Source organism: Schistocerca nitens, chromosome 1 (assembly GCF_023898315.1).
Source record: "Schistocerca nitens isolate TAMUIC-IGC-003100 chromosome 1, iqSchNite1.1, whole genome shotgun sequence".
In the NCBI taxonomy this organism is placed as follows: Eukaryota; Metazoa; Arthropoda; class Insecta; order Orthoptera; family Acrididae; genus Schistocerca; species Schistocerca nitens.
The window spans coordinates 899,193,638-899,211,397 of record NC_064614.1 but is presented as its reverse complement, the minus strand read 5'-3'; the positions used below and the strand labels follow the sequence as shown (position 1 = coordinate 899,211,397).

At 40.8% G+C, this 17,760-nt stretch overlaps 1 protein-coding gene across 2 annotated transcripts in view; it reads left to right on the top strand.

Annotated features, from left to right (window-relative positions):
* LOC126237303 (DNA oxidative demethylase ALKBH2-like) overlaps positions 1–17,760 on the top strand; it is a 637,322-nt gene that overhangs the window by 430,968 nt on the left and 188,594 nt on the right. The window contains exon 1 of one of the 2 annotated variants that reach the window (XM_049947265.1): positions 9,272–9,356. The exons of the other annotated variant lie outside the window; for it this stretch is intronic. Coding sequence (XP_049803222.1) covers positions 9,289–9,356 — 68 coding nt within the window. The 5' untranslated portion in view covers positions 9,272–9,288. Of the gene's footprint in view, positions 1–9,271; positions 9,357–17,760 lie in introns of those variants that run through there. 2 annotated transcript variants of the gene reach the window in all.

Here is a 17,760-nt window from a genome sequence, read left to right as displayed (position 1 = left end):
ATCATTTTTACATTTGCTCCTTCCATCAGTTAAATTCAATATCTCATGTGACATTAAAAGGCTTTCTACTAAGCGCTGTCTTTTTACCTGTTTTATTCTCAGCTGCCTTCATTATTTTACCTCTCAAAGTTACCCATTTGTATTCTACAGTATTCCTTTTCCCTGTTCTAGGAAATCGTTACCTAATGCTCCTTCTGGAACTCTCAACAACCTCTCGTTTTTTCAACTTATCAAGTTCTCATCTACTTAATTTCCTACCTTTTTTGCAATATCTTCAGTTTCAATCTGCCGTTCATAAACAATAAATTATGATCCGAGAGTCTTCATCTGCCTCTGGAAACGTCTTACAATTTAAAATCTGTTTCCGAAATCTCTGCCTTACCATTATATAATAAGTCTGAAACCTTCCGGTGTGCCCAGGTGTCTTCCACATATACAGCCTCTTCCACGATTCTTAAACATAGTACAAGCCATGATTAAATTACGCTCTGTGCAAAATCCTACAAGGTGTCTTCCTCTTTCATTCCTTTCCCCCAGGTTCATATTTACGAGCTACTTTTCCTTCTCTTCCCCTTCCTACAATCGAAATCAACTCTTCCTTTACAATTAAATTTTCGTCTCCCTTACCTCTCTGAATAATTTCTTTTATCTCATCGTACATTTCTTGAATCTAGTTGGCATATAAACTTGTACTACTATTGTGAGTGTGAGCTTAGTATCTGTTTTGGCTACGATAATACATTCAATATGCTGTTATAGCAGCTAGTCCGCATTCCAATTCGTTGTTCGTTATTAAACCTACTCCTGCATTAACCCTATTTGATTTTGTATTTGTAACCCTGTATTCACCTGACCAGAAGTCCTGTTCATCCTGCCACCGAACTTCAGTAATGCCCATAATATTTGACTTCGACTTATCCATTTCTCTTTTTGAACTTTCTAAGTTACATGCCCGATTAAGGGACCTAACATTCCACGCTCCGACCCCTAGAACGTTAGTTTTGTTTCTCGTGATGACATCCTCCTGAGCAGTCCCGGAGATAGGAAAGGGGGAATATTTTACCTCCGGAATGTTTTGCTCAAGAGGATGCCATCATCATTTAACCATTCAGTAGAGCTGCACTACCTTAGAAAAATTATCGATACAGTTTCCCCTTGCTTTCAGCCGTTACGAGCACCATCAGAGTATGGCCTTTTTGGTTGATGTTACAGGGGCAGATCTGTCAATCATTCAAAAAAAAATGGTTCAAATGGCTCTGAGCACTATGGGACTCAACTGCTGAGGTCATTAGTCCCCTAGAACTTAGAACTAGTTAAACCTAACTAACCTAAGGACATCACAAACATCCATGCCCGAGGCAGGATTCGAACCTGCGACCGTAGCGGTCTTGCGGTTCCAGACTGCAGCGCCTTTAACCGCACGGCCACTTCGGCCGGCGGTCAATCATTCAGACCGTTTCTTCCGCAACTACTGAAAAGACAGCTACCCATCTTTAAGAACCAAACGCTTCTCTGCCCCCTCAACAAATACCTCTCCGTTGTGATTGCACTTATGGTACGCAAGCCATCCCTTCCAGAGCATGTTTCATGGACCAGAGAAGGTGGGGGCTATTTGCCACATGCCATCGGTGCTTCGTTTATGAACAGTATATACTCTACCAGGTGTAGACCCAAGGGAAGAGGTTGACGAAAGTCATGACTCTCCTCCCCCCACCCCCCAAAAAAAAAAACATTTTGTGAGAAGGGTATATATTTTTACATATATCAAAGTCCTAATTTCAGAGCGTCTAAAATGCCAAAAATTCTTGAAAATTACAAACCGTGTTTAACAGAGAATACTTTCCAGCTGCCTGCCTGGATGGGTCTGTCGACTGACCAAACCCACAAAACATTCTAAGCTGATAAAGGCTCCAGTTTGTAGACTGACTAAGCCTGCTGGCAACAACAAACCCGGTATGAATCGTGAGTCTACGCGTCGTCCGGAAAAACCATAGGAAGTTGAGTAAGGCAAGGCAGAAATAGAAAATCCATCTGATAAGAAAAAAACGTAACACAAAACTTTACTGAACGTAGGCAGAAACGACAGAATTAACAGCATTTTCCCTATCTACACGGCGATACGCACGGCCACAGTATGCAGACCTGTGTTCAAACTCGTTGTTATAAATGAAATGGTGACATTGGAGAGCGCACGTGTTGATTTTATATCACGGAAATTATGACAACGTCAAAGTTGTGAGAATTTGTTGCTGTTATAGGTCTTAAATAAATTGGAAGAGACATGTACCTTTGAAATGTTCGGATAAATATCTTTCAAATTATGGAATTCCCTGAAATGTAGTTACTTTGGACTTCTGCTAGAGTGATGTACTCAGCACTAATGCAATCAGATCGAAATGACTATTTTCAAAATTGTGTATATTTTATAGTTATTGAAATCCTAGGTATTTCTGCCGCGTTTTAAATAAAGCTGGTTCCGATTGCAAGCTGTACTGGAGTGGGGGCGGTACCAGAACCGAAACCTGGATCCGCCCCTGTCCTCTTCTACTGTTCAGGAGGAAACCTGCAAAAGGAACTTGAAGAAAATGATATAGTCTGCAACGTCTAAAGTTATTAATGCGAAGTTGAAAGCAGGAATCATTGTACAGCCACGCGCCTGTTCATATGTGAATGAATAGGGTTTTTAGAAACTGTGTTATCTATCGGAAAAGCAACTTTCAGAAACATGTGTTCTTGTTTACAGAAACTGACAGAGAGAGAGAGAGAGAGATACAAAGTAGTTAAGGCTTTCGTGACCACTTGTTGACAAATTGCTTGTTCGTTTCTGTCTCGTGCTCTTCGGCTGACATTTTTTGTGATTTTCCGAAGGTTCGCCAGCAGGGAGGCTGGCACTGTCAAAGCTTCAGCCACCCAGTCCACCACCAGCAATCGAGGATGAGACTTTGAGAGAGAGAGAGAGAGAGAGAGAGAGATGGTGGCCGATTGAAGTTGTGATCCTGACCATTTACAGGAACTCAGTAGTCGAAATCAGTGGCCGATCTTCGAAACCTTGTCCGGTACACACTTTTAATCTGTCAGAAAGTTTCATTTTCCCTGCTCTTTTATGTAGCATATAGATAAGCAAGGCTGTCGAATGCAATGTGTATTTAAAGCTTCATCCGTTAGTCTCTCACGTGGTCTTCTTCCTAGAGAACCGCATGACTCATGAGACAATTGACCAGAAACAGGCAGCACATAAGTATGGCTAATCTCTGATGACCCACCCATTTCATCAAGGGAGTTCTTTCAAAACAAAAGAGCATAGAAAAGTCACCGTTCACTACGTTTTATATCCAGCAAAGTGCGGTGTGTACTTGTTTAGGAATATTTTTGTTAGTAACACGCAGTCTTCAGTCACAATATTTTACTTTCCTGATATAATCCAACGCGTTTCGAAGCTAAGATTCGGTTTTCAATGACTACGTTGAAGATTTTCGGGTCTTTAAAATGGGCTTGTAGATCCAAAATATTGTGACTGATTGCGGCGTGTTGCTGACAAAAATATTGCTAATTTATAAGTTACAGTCACCAAAACACGTTGACGAAATGTCTGTTAACAACTTGTGCATATATAAATGTGAAAACACTTGCACCACACATAATTAAACACGTACAGCTAGGAGAATATACTTTTTGGGCAATAAAATACAGCAATGACTTGAAGATTCATTCTGAAAAACTTAGGTATATCAAATTCGCCATTACAGAATTTAGTATACGTTTCCTTTTTGCAGGAAATAAGTGGTCTTGTAGACCAGTGCTGTACACATTTTCTGCCACTTAACATATGCTAGAATTGTATTTCAATTTGATGTTGTACGTAACATATATTTTATTGTTCTGATGAAAATTAGCAGCGCATTTTTATATTATGTTTCCTGTTATAGGTAGCATTACACCGACTTAATAGATTTGAAGAAAGAAACACTAAAAATTAAGGAGGATTCTAAGTGTATGCTTAGGCGAAGCCTGCCTGAAACAGTTGCCGAAGTGTTGACAATTTTATTTCTAACAAAATAAAACTTTTATTCTTTATGGAAGAGGAACACTTCAACTGTGATGAACAAAGGTTTCTTGGAATTACTGCAACCAGTCGATTGGTTGCAGTCATTTCAAGAAACCTTTATTTCTATCAATACATGGTGATCTCTGCAAAAGAATATTATTGGTAAGGGAGAATTCATTAGTTTATTTCAACGGAGGAATCTGAGTCTTGAACAAGCTATCTAAATACTGCTTACTATGACTTTCGTGAGCAGTCTAATTAACATATTTATTTCTATTTCTACTGCTTCATATTGTATATCTACTATGTCTGTAGTCTTCCTGCCCTGCTACCAAAGCGGAAACCTGCCCATACAGCTAGGACTACGCAAGTACAAGGAATATTTTAGTGTGGTTACTTCCCTTCAGCTTAGAGTTAATGTTAATGTCCGATTTCGTCATGCACCCGTGTATTTCTTGCCATCGACTGCTCTTAATTTATGCCATTGCATTGTAAGCAGTCGTACATTGAAAACTCCTACATTCTTAGCCACATCGAGCAGGTAAATATCAATGGACTGCTGTTAAGAATCACATTCAACAACGTTTTGTGTTGTTAGTAATTCAAGAAAATTTGACTAATTACTATCGCACCGAAATTCTGCACCTATAATGAACATTTATGCAGTTACAACCTGGTGGTTACGTATAACATCCACCAGCAAGTAAAATTATTCTCTTCTTGAGATTTGAGGTTTGAGAAGAATGTTTCTCTGGTACGATTTACATTTAGAGTATATTTTAAATTTGCATAAAATACGACGTTTTGGATCACAGCAAAAGAGACTATTTCTTCATAACTTTGATAAATGATTGCTGTCTCACTGTTTGATTGTAGGTGAGCTAAGAACACTTTTTCTTATTTCACCGTTTAGTCCTTCACTGATCAAAGTAGCAGAGTGGTAGGGTGATAGAACAGAGCTAGGACATGATTCAGGTTTTGCGTGGAACCGCTAACGCGCTAGAGACTAACCTAGGGACAGTTCCTTTAGAAACACCCCAGCCAATACGTTCTCCCACAAGGGATGAAACTCAACTATTTGGCACTCAGCAACGTCATCGTTAGCGGTGTGTCAACTCTTATCAAAACACAGTAACAATTAGCCCTTGAATTCTTTCAAATGTAGTACTCGAGTTAAGCGAAGCACCGTGTTTTGTATGGTTATCTCTGAATGGTAACTAGAAACACCACGGTCGTAATTCTCTACGTTACAACTAGATTCGGCACCTCTGAATCAGATAGCTATGCCAATACTGCTGGTTAGGTAATTTGGTTGTTCTTCGAGGTATTTCATAATTTTCGAACATTCTATGTATTCCCAAATCTACTAAAAATCAATGTCAGTGATATATAATTTAGCAGATTACTTAATTTCCTTTCTTGTGTATTGGTGTGACTTGTGCAACTTTCCAATCTTTAGGTACGGATATTTCGTCAAGCTAGCAGTTGCATGTTGTTGTTGTTGTTGTTGTGGTCTTCAGTCCTGAGACTGGTTTGATGCAGCTCTCCATGCTACTCTATCCTGTGCAAGCTTCTTCATCTCCCAGTACCTACTGCAACCTACATCCTTCTGAATCTGCTTAGTGTATTGATCTCTTGGTCTCCCTCTACGATTTTTACCCTCCACGCTGCCCTCCAATGCTAAATTTGTGATCCCTTGATGCCTCAAAACATGTCCTACCAACCGATCCCTTCTTCTAGTCAAGTTGTGCCACAAACTTCTCTTCTCCCCAATCCTATTCAACACCTCCTCATTAGTTACGTGATCTACCCACCTTATCTTCAGCATTCTTCTGTAGCACCACATTTCGAAAGCTTCTATTCTCTTCTTGTCCAAACTGGTTATCGTCCATGTTTCACTTCCATACATGGCTACACTCCATACAAATACTTTCAGAAACGACTTCCTGACACTTAAATCTATACTCGATGTTAACAAATTTCTCTTCTTCAGAAACGATTTCCTTGCCATTGCCAGTCTACATTTTATATCCTCTCTACTTCGACCATCATCAGTTATTTTACTCCCTAAATAGCAAAATTCCTTTACTACTTTAAGTGTCTCATTTCCTAATCTAATTCCCTCAGCATCACCCGATTTAATTTGACTACATTCCATTATCCTCGTTTTGCTTTTGTTGATGTTCATCTTATATCCTCCTTTCAAGACACTGTCCATTCCGTTCAACTGCTCTTCCAAGTCCTTTGCTGTCTCTGACAGAATTACAATGTCATCGGCGAACCTCAAAGTTTTTACTTCTTCTCCATGAATTTTAATACCTACTCCGAATTTTTCTTTTGTTTCCTTTACTGCTTGCTCAATATACAGATTGAATAACATCGGGGAGAGGCTACAACCCTGTCTCACTCCTTTCCCAACCACTGCTTCCCTTTCATGCCCCTCGACTCTTATAACTGCCATCTGGTTTCTGTACAAATTGTAAATAGCCTTTCGCTCCCTGTATTTTACCCCTGCCACCTTCAGAATTTGAAAGAGAGTATTCCAGTTAACGTTGTCAAAAGCTTTCTCTAAGTCTACAAATGCTAGAAACGTAGGTTTGCCTTTTCTTAATCTTTCTTCTAAGATAAGTCGTAAGGTTAGTATTGCCTCACGTGTTCCAACATTTCTACGGAAACCAAACTGATCTTCCCCGAGGTCCGCTTCTACCAGTTTTTCCATTCGTCTGTAAAGAATTCGTGTTAGTATTTTGCAGCTGTGGCTTATTAAACTGATAGTTCGGTAATTTTCACATCTGTCAACACCTGCTTTCTTTGGTATTGGAATTATTATATTCTTCTTGAAGTCTGTGGGTATTTCGCCTGTCTCATACATCTTGCTCACCAGATGGTAGAGTTTTGTCATGACTGGCTCTCCCAAGGCCATCAGTAGTTCTAATGGAATGTTGTCTACTCCCGGGGCCTTGTTTCGACTCAGGTCTTTCAGTGCTCTGTCAAACTCTTCACGCAGTATCTTATCTCCCATTTCATCTTCATCTACATCCTCTTCCATTTCCATAATACTGTCCTCAAGTACATCGTCCTTGTATAAACCCTCTATATACTCCTTCCACCTTTCTGCCTTCCCTTCTTTGCTTAGAACTGGGTTGCCATCTGAGCTCTTGATATTCATACAAGTGGTTCTCTTCTCTCCAAAGGTCTCTTTAATTTTCCTGTAGGCAGTATCTATCTTACCCCTAGTGAGACAAGCCTCTACATCCTTACATTTGTCCTCTAGCCATCGCTGCTTAGCCATTTTGCACTTTCTGTCGATCTCATTTTTGAGACGCTTGTATTCCCTTTTGCCTGCTTCATTTACTGCATTTTTATATTTTCTCCTTTCATCAATTAAATTCAATATTTCTTCTGTTACCCAAGGATTTCTATTAGCCCTCGTCTTTTTACCTACTTGATCCTCTGCTGCCTTCACTACTTCATCCCTCAGAGCTACCCATTCTTCTTCTACTGTATTTCTTTCCCCCATTCCTGTCAATTGTTCCCTTATGCAGTTGCATATGATTGCTAAAACGGAGCTATTTCATCAGCACACTTTGAAAGAAACCTAACTGGGACAATCTGGACCGGAAGACTTGCCTTTATTGAGTGACTTAAGTTGCTTTGTTACACAGAAGATATCTTTTTCAAAATTACTCGTGTCGCTAGCTGTTCTTGATTCAGATTCTGGAATATGTACTGCACCTTCTCGGTGAAAGAATTTCGGAAGACTGCGTTTAGCACTCCGTTTTAGTGGTTACCAATGCTGCCGCGCAGTGGAGGTACTGTTTCTTGCTGGTGTGTAGTCAGCGAAAACATTTTTTTTTTTTTAATGTGAGGTTCTTACAGATCATGGCATTAATATTATTTACTAGAGGAGTGTCGTATCTTTCTGAAAACCGAGCGAGGTGGCGCAGTGGTTAGACACTGGACTCGCATTCGGGAGGACGACGGTTCAATCCCGCGTCCGGCCATCCTGATTTAGGTTTTCCGTGATTTCCCTAAATCACTCCAGGCAAATGCCGGGATGGTTCCTCTGAAAGGGCACGGCCGACTTCCTTCCCCGTCCTTCCCTAATCCGATGAGACCGATGACCACGCTGTCTGGTCTCCTTCCCCAAACCAACCAACCATCTTTCTGAAATATATAACGTGTAAGTGAATATTTTATGTCAATTACTTACTTCAGTAATCTGTATTACGTAAAAATAGTTCACTTGAGTGTAATAGAAGTACAAGTATCTCTTTCAGCGCACAGAACACAAAAATATTTCTTCACGTTTTGAAGTTTCACACACGCTTATACTGCATGAAATCCGAACAATAGTATGATCGGTATTCATATACATAAACAAATGCAAGTTGTCACTTGGGTTATGTCTGGTAAGCTACAACTTGGGACATCGTTTACGTTGCTTCTAATGCCGGTGAGCAACCGTAAACTCATATGATCTTCCCGCAACATTCTTTTGCCTTTTCATTGTGTGCGACAGTTCATAATGAATATATCCATTACAGACGGCTTTAATTATTTAACGCATAGCGATACATCAATAAGACTTACGGAGAACCCAAAAGAAAGTTCAAATTTCAAATAGTTCGCAAGCGCAATGAAACGGGAGCCGGTCCGATCGCGGTAATGAATAACTGAAAAGTTCCGTGTCGGGTAGTTGTGTGCATGTGTCTGCTTTGCCGATAACACAGAACTATGGTACGCTTCGGAATGTGTGGCGTGAAATGGATAGTCCACGTGACTGAGAAAAGTCATATGTGGAACACCTAAAAAGTACGTGAAAAAACTTAACTTCCTTCTCGGTGTATCGCTATCCGTTAATAGTCAAGAGCAGTTAGTAGTCGTTGTATTCATTTTGAACTGCCCTGCATTCTGTTCGAACTAAACGCGAAGAAATTAGTGCCGCGTGACATCTTCCCGTTCTTTGTTATTTCGTACTTCCTAGTCTCCTGACAGAACAGGCAGTCAGGCACTGTACGTGAAAAGTGTTTCCGAGCTCGGGCTGCGCGGTCGTATCGCAGGTAGCTGCAGTAGGGTAGAGCAAGGCGGCGCGGCTATTGTCTGTGTTTCCCCCTGGGGCTCCAGCTGAGTGGGGCAATCTGCGCCGCAGAAGGAACAGGTTTTCCGAGGGACTGCGATGGGGAGGGGAGGGGAGGGGAGGGGAGGTACCGCCGTCTCCCCGCCAGTGGGCAGCACTGCAAATGGCTACACCAGCTGCGTCACACCCGGCTCTTATGCAGAAGGACGGTGAGGCGAGCAAACTGTACAGGTACAGCTGGACTGTGGCTTTTCTTCTGTATGTTTACTATCGCTTCAGGCACCAGCGTATCACGATCCTCTGTATGGAAGACACACAGTATACTGCACGTTCTGCTGTTAGCTGTCGTTCTTACTGGTTTTCCACATTGCTGTTAAACTTACGAGATGTGGTATCGCCACAGTGAAGTTTATGTATGTAAAAAAGAGGTCATGGCTCTTTAAAAGCAGGTGAAGACGTCTCTGCTCCTCAAATTTAATAAACATAAGTGAATGCCCATCGATTACAGTTATGAATAGTATGGGTGTTTACATTATTACCTTCAAGATCTGCGCGTTTTCAGCTGTTCCCTAACTTAATTGCAATCTGACCTTTAAAGGGAATATATTTCTGTATTTATGTTTGAGCGTAGTCAGATTAAAATCGTCATTAATTATTGTAATTAGTCTACATTGTTTGATGTAAGACGTTGTATAGCAGTTCCAAAACATTTGCGTTACACAGCATTTAAGAAATCACTTTGAAAATAACGAAGTTTACTCCACTTACACGTTTTTTGACAGTCACTGTTGTTCCTAAATTCTTATGAAGCTGTAATATTTTTGTCAGTGGCCCTGAATAAGTGGTGTTTGTTTAGTGTTACTCAGAGGCACCAGCCCTAAACTGCGCCTCAATTTGAAAATAAAATAAAATGGACAACCGAGCGAAGTGGGTCAGTGTGAAGGTTGACTCGTTCTTATTCAAAGGTGGGCTGGTGATCCCAATACACGCAGTCTGATTCAGATTTTCTGTGGTTTCGCCAGGGCTGATTGAGGCGAATGTTTGGGAGGCTTTTTAATCAAGGTCACGAAAAATCCTCTTAGGCTGCTTTGTCCAATTTGGGCTGTAATGATGTCAACGTGGAAAGGGGAGGGGGATTAAACTATTCTTTCTGTAGATATGTATAAACGTGATAGTGCTCTTGGAATATAGATTATAAGAACATGTAGCCTATAATTTTTATCGTAATGCCACATTATAGACAGTAAAAAGAAAAGAGGCAAACTATTGTTTTAAATGAAGTCAGCAAAGCTAACCTCCAGTAATGGCCCCTGCTGTAGAACAGCTCTGTGACTAGAAGCAAAAACAAAGATTCTTGACCAGAATAAATTCGAGGGAGAACAGTATTGTCGCTTTAATCGTAATGCAATCGAAAATTGTGCTATTTTTTTCGTCTTCTTGGATTCGTAGTGTTTCATCAGATCTTGTTTTTAATACACATCGATGATTCTTATAGGCCTCTGGAATATGTCGGAAGCTATTTGCGAGTTACTGTATTACAAACTGTGAATGTCATTGAACAGGCTTGTAAAATATTCAGATGCCTTTTGCAACAAATGTTTCTTGCTGTGCGCTGTGTCGGTTAACGCATAACCTCTTCTGACTGTCGAATCGTAAGTACTCTCTCTCTACTTTGGTAAGTACGTCAGCTCGCACTAATACAGCTGTTCTTCAGAAGTAAGCCAGTTTTCATTTTGAGGATCAGGGAAACTTACATCGGCAAAGGATGTGGAGGATCGGTTGAACGGAGCAGATAGTTTGTTATAAGATGAATATCAACAAAATTAAAACAAAGGTAAGGAGTGTAATGCATCTGATGTCGGAAGAATTAGTTTCGGAAGTGGCGCAATTTTTGTCATTTGTACAACAAAATAAGTGATGATGCCCAAACCGTTAACTGATATCATTTGTCTATGAGGCGGCTGCCGAACTTTCTGGTGGACATCCACTCTGTTTCCTCCGTGTACCACTCAGATGGAGTGGTTACTGATTGCTACGAAGGTGGAGTTCTGATGGCACTATTTCACCTTCAGTAAATCCACAGTAAAGTCGCCATGACGTCTCGCAGTTACTAGTTGCATTATTATTCTTCGTAGTACGTTTTTATGAACATCTCGTGTTTATTGCCATAATTACGGTGTAATATGTTATTATTGACAGTGTCTCGTAATTAATTTGCACAATATGGAGCCTGTACCAAGTCCATCTCATTCAGTACAACTTCAACCAAGTGGTTAGTCACAGAGTTCTGAGAGTAGATGAACCGAACTTCGAAATGCATTTGGAAGAAATTATTACAGAAGGTTTTGACGATAGTAGTGTTAATGTAATTATTAGATAGAAAAGGACAGAAACAGATGATCTGAGAAAAAAGTCCTGTCGCTGTGATTTCTACTGTTATACAAGGGAAAACTGCTTCAAATGGAGAAAAGCACTATCACCAACAAATGTCAGAACAGGATAACGTAAGTGTTGCAGATTTCTCTCTGCAGTTTAGTGCTAATACCCTTGGTAGGACTCCAGATGTTGAGCAAGTATGAGGTCTAATTTTTATTAACGATATTTTACACAAGATTGTATAGTGGTCGAAGAATAAAATCGGTTAAATAAAAGTGCTCTCGACATAATCTCTTTTGTGCATGATATTGATGTCCCTGAACTGAAAGCGTTTCTAGACTTGTTTGTATTCATAGCAACCTCCAAATCTGGCAGTGAATTAATAGGTAATCTTTTGTCAGTGGGTGGAACAGGATGTATTACTGCAGAACTTGGGTGAAACAAGGGAGTTATATATAGGCACATCCTGACAAGCAGTGAAATCGGTAAGGATTCATCTAGCGTGTGAGAGGGAAGGGGGGTTGTTAAAGTAATTGCAGCGAGACTAAGGTGCTACAGTAAGCAATATAGGCAAGAATGGAAGTTCAAGTGAATGTAGACTGCAGTAACAATATAAAGAAACAGCAGCTTGCTCAGGATAAACGAGCATGGAGAACTGCATCAAAACTCTCTGGACTGGTCGATGTAACAGTAATATTGGTTCACGAGTTTTGTAATTTCGAGCGAGTATTAAGGACAGTCGCAGTTTGGGATAAGTTAAGTGTCTTTCTCGGCAATGTTCAGTTAATGAGCTTGGTTATTCCGTAATTTGGGGATAGATATTAGATTACAAGAATGTTCCAGAGTTCAGAGAGTTGTTTGTTGGAAGTTAATGATTTGGGGCGTTAGTGGAATTTTTCTGGACATTACGGAGGTTCGGTGGTTGATGGCAGTGCGGGAAATCGAACCAAGAGACGGCATCGTACAGATGATTGTATTTGAGAACGGATTCAGTGAGAAAGCCTGCAATTGAGACAAGAGCGGGTCAGACTGCGGCTACGACGTTGATTCGACTAAAGAATGAAATATAACTTTTTCATAGAGTGCTCTAGTTAGTCCTGGTGGTGTTCGGATTCGAATTTACGCCAAGTGAACCTCTGGAAATAGAGAGCACCCTGCTTTCGCAGAGCGATGGCGATAGGGCCTAATAGTTCCGTGATCGTTGAAGCTAATAGTCGGCGTCCAGAGTGACCGGCGGGCCTCCGAAGTGCTCGGAGGGAGCGAGAGGTCGTGGTTACCTGCCTTCTCCACGGTCGACTGATCTGGAAGGGGCACACGGAGAGACCATGTCGTTCTCAAGCTAACAGTGAGTCTTTTCGGTGCACATCTGTGTACAGTTCTGCGTAAGAGGAGAGAGTCAATAACTATTATCTTATAGGATGCGATGGGCGGAAAAACGACGTAAGCTATATTAAACCAAATAAAATTTTGGTCCAGATAAGACCAAAGTATTTGTTTTGATATAACTGACCATGCCGTTCTTGTAATTTCCATCCAGAGATTTTCCCTTTCTCCCTACTAATGAAGTAGTGGAAAATCTAGGGAGAAAAATGTCTACCCTTCCAAAACAGTTGCAATTTTCGTTTATCTCGAAGAGATAAGATCATGTGGAAGATTTTTTGCTGCCCGAACTCCAGGTTTTGTAAATGCTGACATGCTAGAGGGTTATTGTCAGCTTGAACCCACTTTCTGCAAGTCAGTGGTAGAAACAATGACCTTCCTACTTTTCAGCATCTGATTTATAAAATAAATAAAAAATGGAATTACAGACCAATAACGAGAACAGCATTTTTTGCATTATCATGAAACATATTCTAATGCTGTTATAACAATAAGCCCCATCTCATCCTGTTGTAAGTATTATGCAGTATTGCCCTAATGTGTGGGCTATTCAATCCGGCATGAAGGAAGTAGGAGTTCTGACGCAGATAGCGCTCCATTCAGTTGGTTTAGTCTGTATAAAAGTGTTGCAGATTTTTAGGGCAAATTGTAGGAATCATTGGGTAATATGCAAAATTCCCTTCACGGAAATTTAGGATGTTAGTCTTACAGATTAAAATAATGCTCCACTGTAAATCTGACGTATGGATAATAAGAGGAATAGGGGACCGTATGAAGATGCACAGAAAATAATTGTTCATTCGCCCCATAAGCGAATGACAGGATGGGAAGAGAGTATTAATGGTACGAAGGACCTGCCTCTTGTACCGTATCTTGGATTGGCGATTGGGAGTTAAAAGCTCCAAGTGACTTGAGACATGTTTGGATATTCGATATAGTGACGGCCAATATTTGTGAAACCCTGACTAAAGTTATGTAACTGTCACGATACCACTACATGTTAATCTCCACACATACACAGTTTGTGCCATGCATCATACTGCTTGGCTCTATCTTTTTACAGTTTTGTTGACAACTTGATGTACTTGAACAGTGTTGCAATAATCAGAGCATAAAGCATCAAAGTAATGCTGCCTTTGTCGTTCAGCGTCAGTTCTTTCCAGAGCTGCTCTGTTCGTCCTCGTCTTTTTCTTCTTTGGTGGCAGACCGAGGCCGCTCTTCAAGCAGATCCCTTCTGTTAGCGTACAGTCGTCCCACTCGCGTCCTATTCTGGACACTACTTAGTCGGTAGATTTCATTTCTAAGCATACTCGTGTTTTATGCTCAAAAAAATTGGTTCTGAAAGACGTAATCCTGTTTTTTCTCTTAAACTGCAATATTTTTTCATGGACACAATCTTGTTAAAAGCACTTCACTCAGATTTTGACCTTTTAACTTTACAACAAAATTTTAGATTTCGAGATGAACATGGGAGCAGTCTGCCTTGCTGCGCCTTCAATTAACTTGACCTGACTGTGTTGCCCCACAGTCTTTCTTATGTAATGACACGACCGTATCGATTCATTGTAAGCAAACGCACTAGTGAGAGAGCACTGACAACCACTGCCGCATCTTTCAAAATGTGAGCAAGAAGAGCTGGCATGTTTTAATGGAACAGGGCTCTAAAAAGGCTGCTTTAAGCTCTTCCAACACTCATCTTGAGTAGTTTTCCATGGTTTCTTCAACATGACTAGGGTTCATTCCTACCCCAACAATGTGCAGAGCTGAAGTTCAACAGGAAGCTTCAAACAAAATCACCATCAGCTAATTGTTCTTCCAACAACAGCATGGAAATTTCTTCTTTAGTCCTAGTTCAATTTATTCGCACCATGTTTCATGATTATCTAATTTTTAATTATTTTTTTCCATCAGCTTTCTGACTGGTCTGATGTGGCGCACCACGAATTCCTATCCCCGCCTCTTCATCACGGAGTAGCACTTTCGCTCTACGTGCTGAGTTTTTTTGCTAGATATCGTTTTCAAATTTGTTTTTCCCTACGGTTTTTACTCCTACAGCTTCCTCAACTACCATGTAGGTTACTACGTGATGTCCTGTTATTCTGGTCCATCCTGCCATTCTTTTCCACATGTTCCTCTTCTCGCAGATTCTGCTGAGAGCCTCGGCATTTATTACTCCATGTACTTTTCAGCGTCTTTCTATAGAAAGACCACATCTCAATTGCTTCGATTCTCTTTCTCTCAGCTTTTCCCACAAAAAAATGATTCAAATGGCTCTGAGCACTATGGGACTTAACATCGAAGGTCATCAGTCCCCTAGAACTACTTAAACCTAACTAACCTAAGGACATCACACACATCCATGCCCGAGGCAGGATTCGAACCTGCGACCGTAGCGGTCGCGTGGTTCCAGACTGAAGCGCCTAGAACCGCTCGGCCACTCCAGCCGGCGCTTTTCCTACAGTTCATTATTCATTTCCATAGAATGGTGTGTCAGAAATGTAAATTCTCAGAAATTCCTTCCTCAAATTAATGCCTGTGTTTGATACTAGTAGTCTTCTCTTAGCCAGAAATGCCCTCTTTGTCAGTGCTGTTCTGCTTTTTATGTCTTACGCTCGTCCGTCATGGGTTATTTTTCTTCCATGGTAGCAGAATTCCTTAAGATCAATTCTGATTTTATGTTTATCGCTATTTTAATTTCCGCTGTATCTCATTTTTTAAAGTCTTGCTTCCATTGCCCGCTGTATCTCATTTTTTAAAGTCTTCCTTCCATTGTCAAGCGCCACGTCAGAACTACCGTTCTCGTACCTTTACCTCTCCTAAAGTCAAATGGATGGTCATGTAATGCATCCTCCGTTTCTTTTCCGTTCTTCATGTCGGCATCTTGGGTGCATGAACTATTACGCTAATTGTGCTAGAATCTCCACACATTCTACAATCCAACTTCAAGTCGTTGGATTGCCACTTCCCTCAATGATTTTAGAAAATCGGAAGGCCTTTCGCATTATTTGATCGCTGTTTCTCAAACGCTGTGTTAAACTCTAACGAATTATATTACTTAAAATCCTGTCAAAAAAGGAAGAAAGATTGGGGTTTAACATCCCGTCTACAACGAGGTCGTTAGAGACAGAGCAAAATCACGGAAAACTTAACTGGATGGCCGCACATAAAAAAAAAATTGTAGTTTGAGAATGTACGCTTAATTATTATACGTGCTAACATATGACGGTGGTTGATCTCGTTGCGATTAGGTGAACGTTAAAGTTCTGGTCCAACAGTTTGTTCGTTACGGTGGTAATGGCTTATTTCTCACAGTTTTGGAGGCAATAGGAGCATTTCGTTGAAGTTTGTTTTCATAGTTAGATACTCCATGTATCCTTTGGAAGCAAAAGGATTATACCATTTAATCTTTCGGAAATTCGTATAAGACTGCCGGTAACAACTGGTATAGAAATTTTATTAGGTCCTGATAATTAGTTCCGTTTCGTATTTTACTTTATCATTGCGGGTTGCTATTGATTTGTTCCTCTGTATGTCGTAAGTTGTATACCTGAATTTTATTACTGACACATATGTGCATGTCGAGAAGTTAAGTCTTCTTAGAGACCCTCTAAACAACATGAGGAAGGGCGACGTGGTTTGCACTAGATAGTGCCCAGGCTACAGCTCAAGAGGAACACGTTTCCTTTCTCTCCCCCGCTTACACTGTCTGCTTTGATTGGCAGAAATCGAGACGCACATTTCAAGCCATGTTGCGCTCTACCATTACGTATTTTCGGAAGTTTTGAGTGAAATAATGCCACGGTACTGTGCTTTCGGGAGCCGCTGTAGTGGCCAAAGGGTACGGGGGGGGGGGGGGCGGGGGGGGGGGGGCGTTATAGGAGTCCAACTGAGGGGAGAGATGCAGCGAGAACAATTTTTCCGCGTTAACGTAAATCATCTTAAATTCAACGACAAATATGTCATGATTTAAAACGTTAGTGCTTTAACGTCTACAAATTCGTGATGTACGTTACTGTATAATAATCCTCTATTTGTCCGCACACACTAGAGAACTGAGATCGTGTGACTGAGACAACACGCCTGTCGTTTCTTTTCGTATTCAATGTTGAATTTTGAAGACTGTTTCAAACTATTCCCATTTCTTTACTTTAGTTTGTGGCTACAACAAACAAATAACTAAATATAAGAAAAACATAAAGAACATACATTTGCGATTGTAGCAGTGGTTTGTTTCTTATTCCTCGATATTTTACAGCTGTTAAATACCCCAATACTAGACACAGTACAAGGGTTGGACAAAAATATGGAAACTCAGCGAGGAATGCATGCTTGAACATAAATGCAAGTTGCGCTGTTGTATTTGACGACGAAAGCGGCCGCAGTATGTTGCAAGTGTCAGTCACGGTCAGAAGAGTGTTCTGTTCAGTTATGAGTGCATTCGAACGTGGCCAAATTGTTGGGGCTCATATGATGGGTGCTTCCGCAATCAAGTCTACGTGTTTGGTGTTTAAAGAGGCACCGTATCGAAGTCTGTACACTGGATACAGGCGAAAGGGGAAACATCATCCGCTAAATCACAACGCGGACGAAAGTAAGTGTTGAGTGATAGAGACAGACCCTCATTGAAGAGGAATGTGACGAAAAATAAGACAGCAGTAAAAGTCACTGCAGAACTGAATGTCGCATTCCCGAACCCTGTCAGCATCAAAACGACACGAAGAGAGCTCCAAAGCAACAAAATTGTAGGGTGAGCTAGAATTCTAAAACCACTTATCAGTGGTGCAAATGCCCTTAGCAGGAAAACCGGGTGCATAAGCCAAGGACTATGGAGCAATTGAAGAAAGTCGCTTGGTCGGATGAGTTTTGTTACACACTGTTT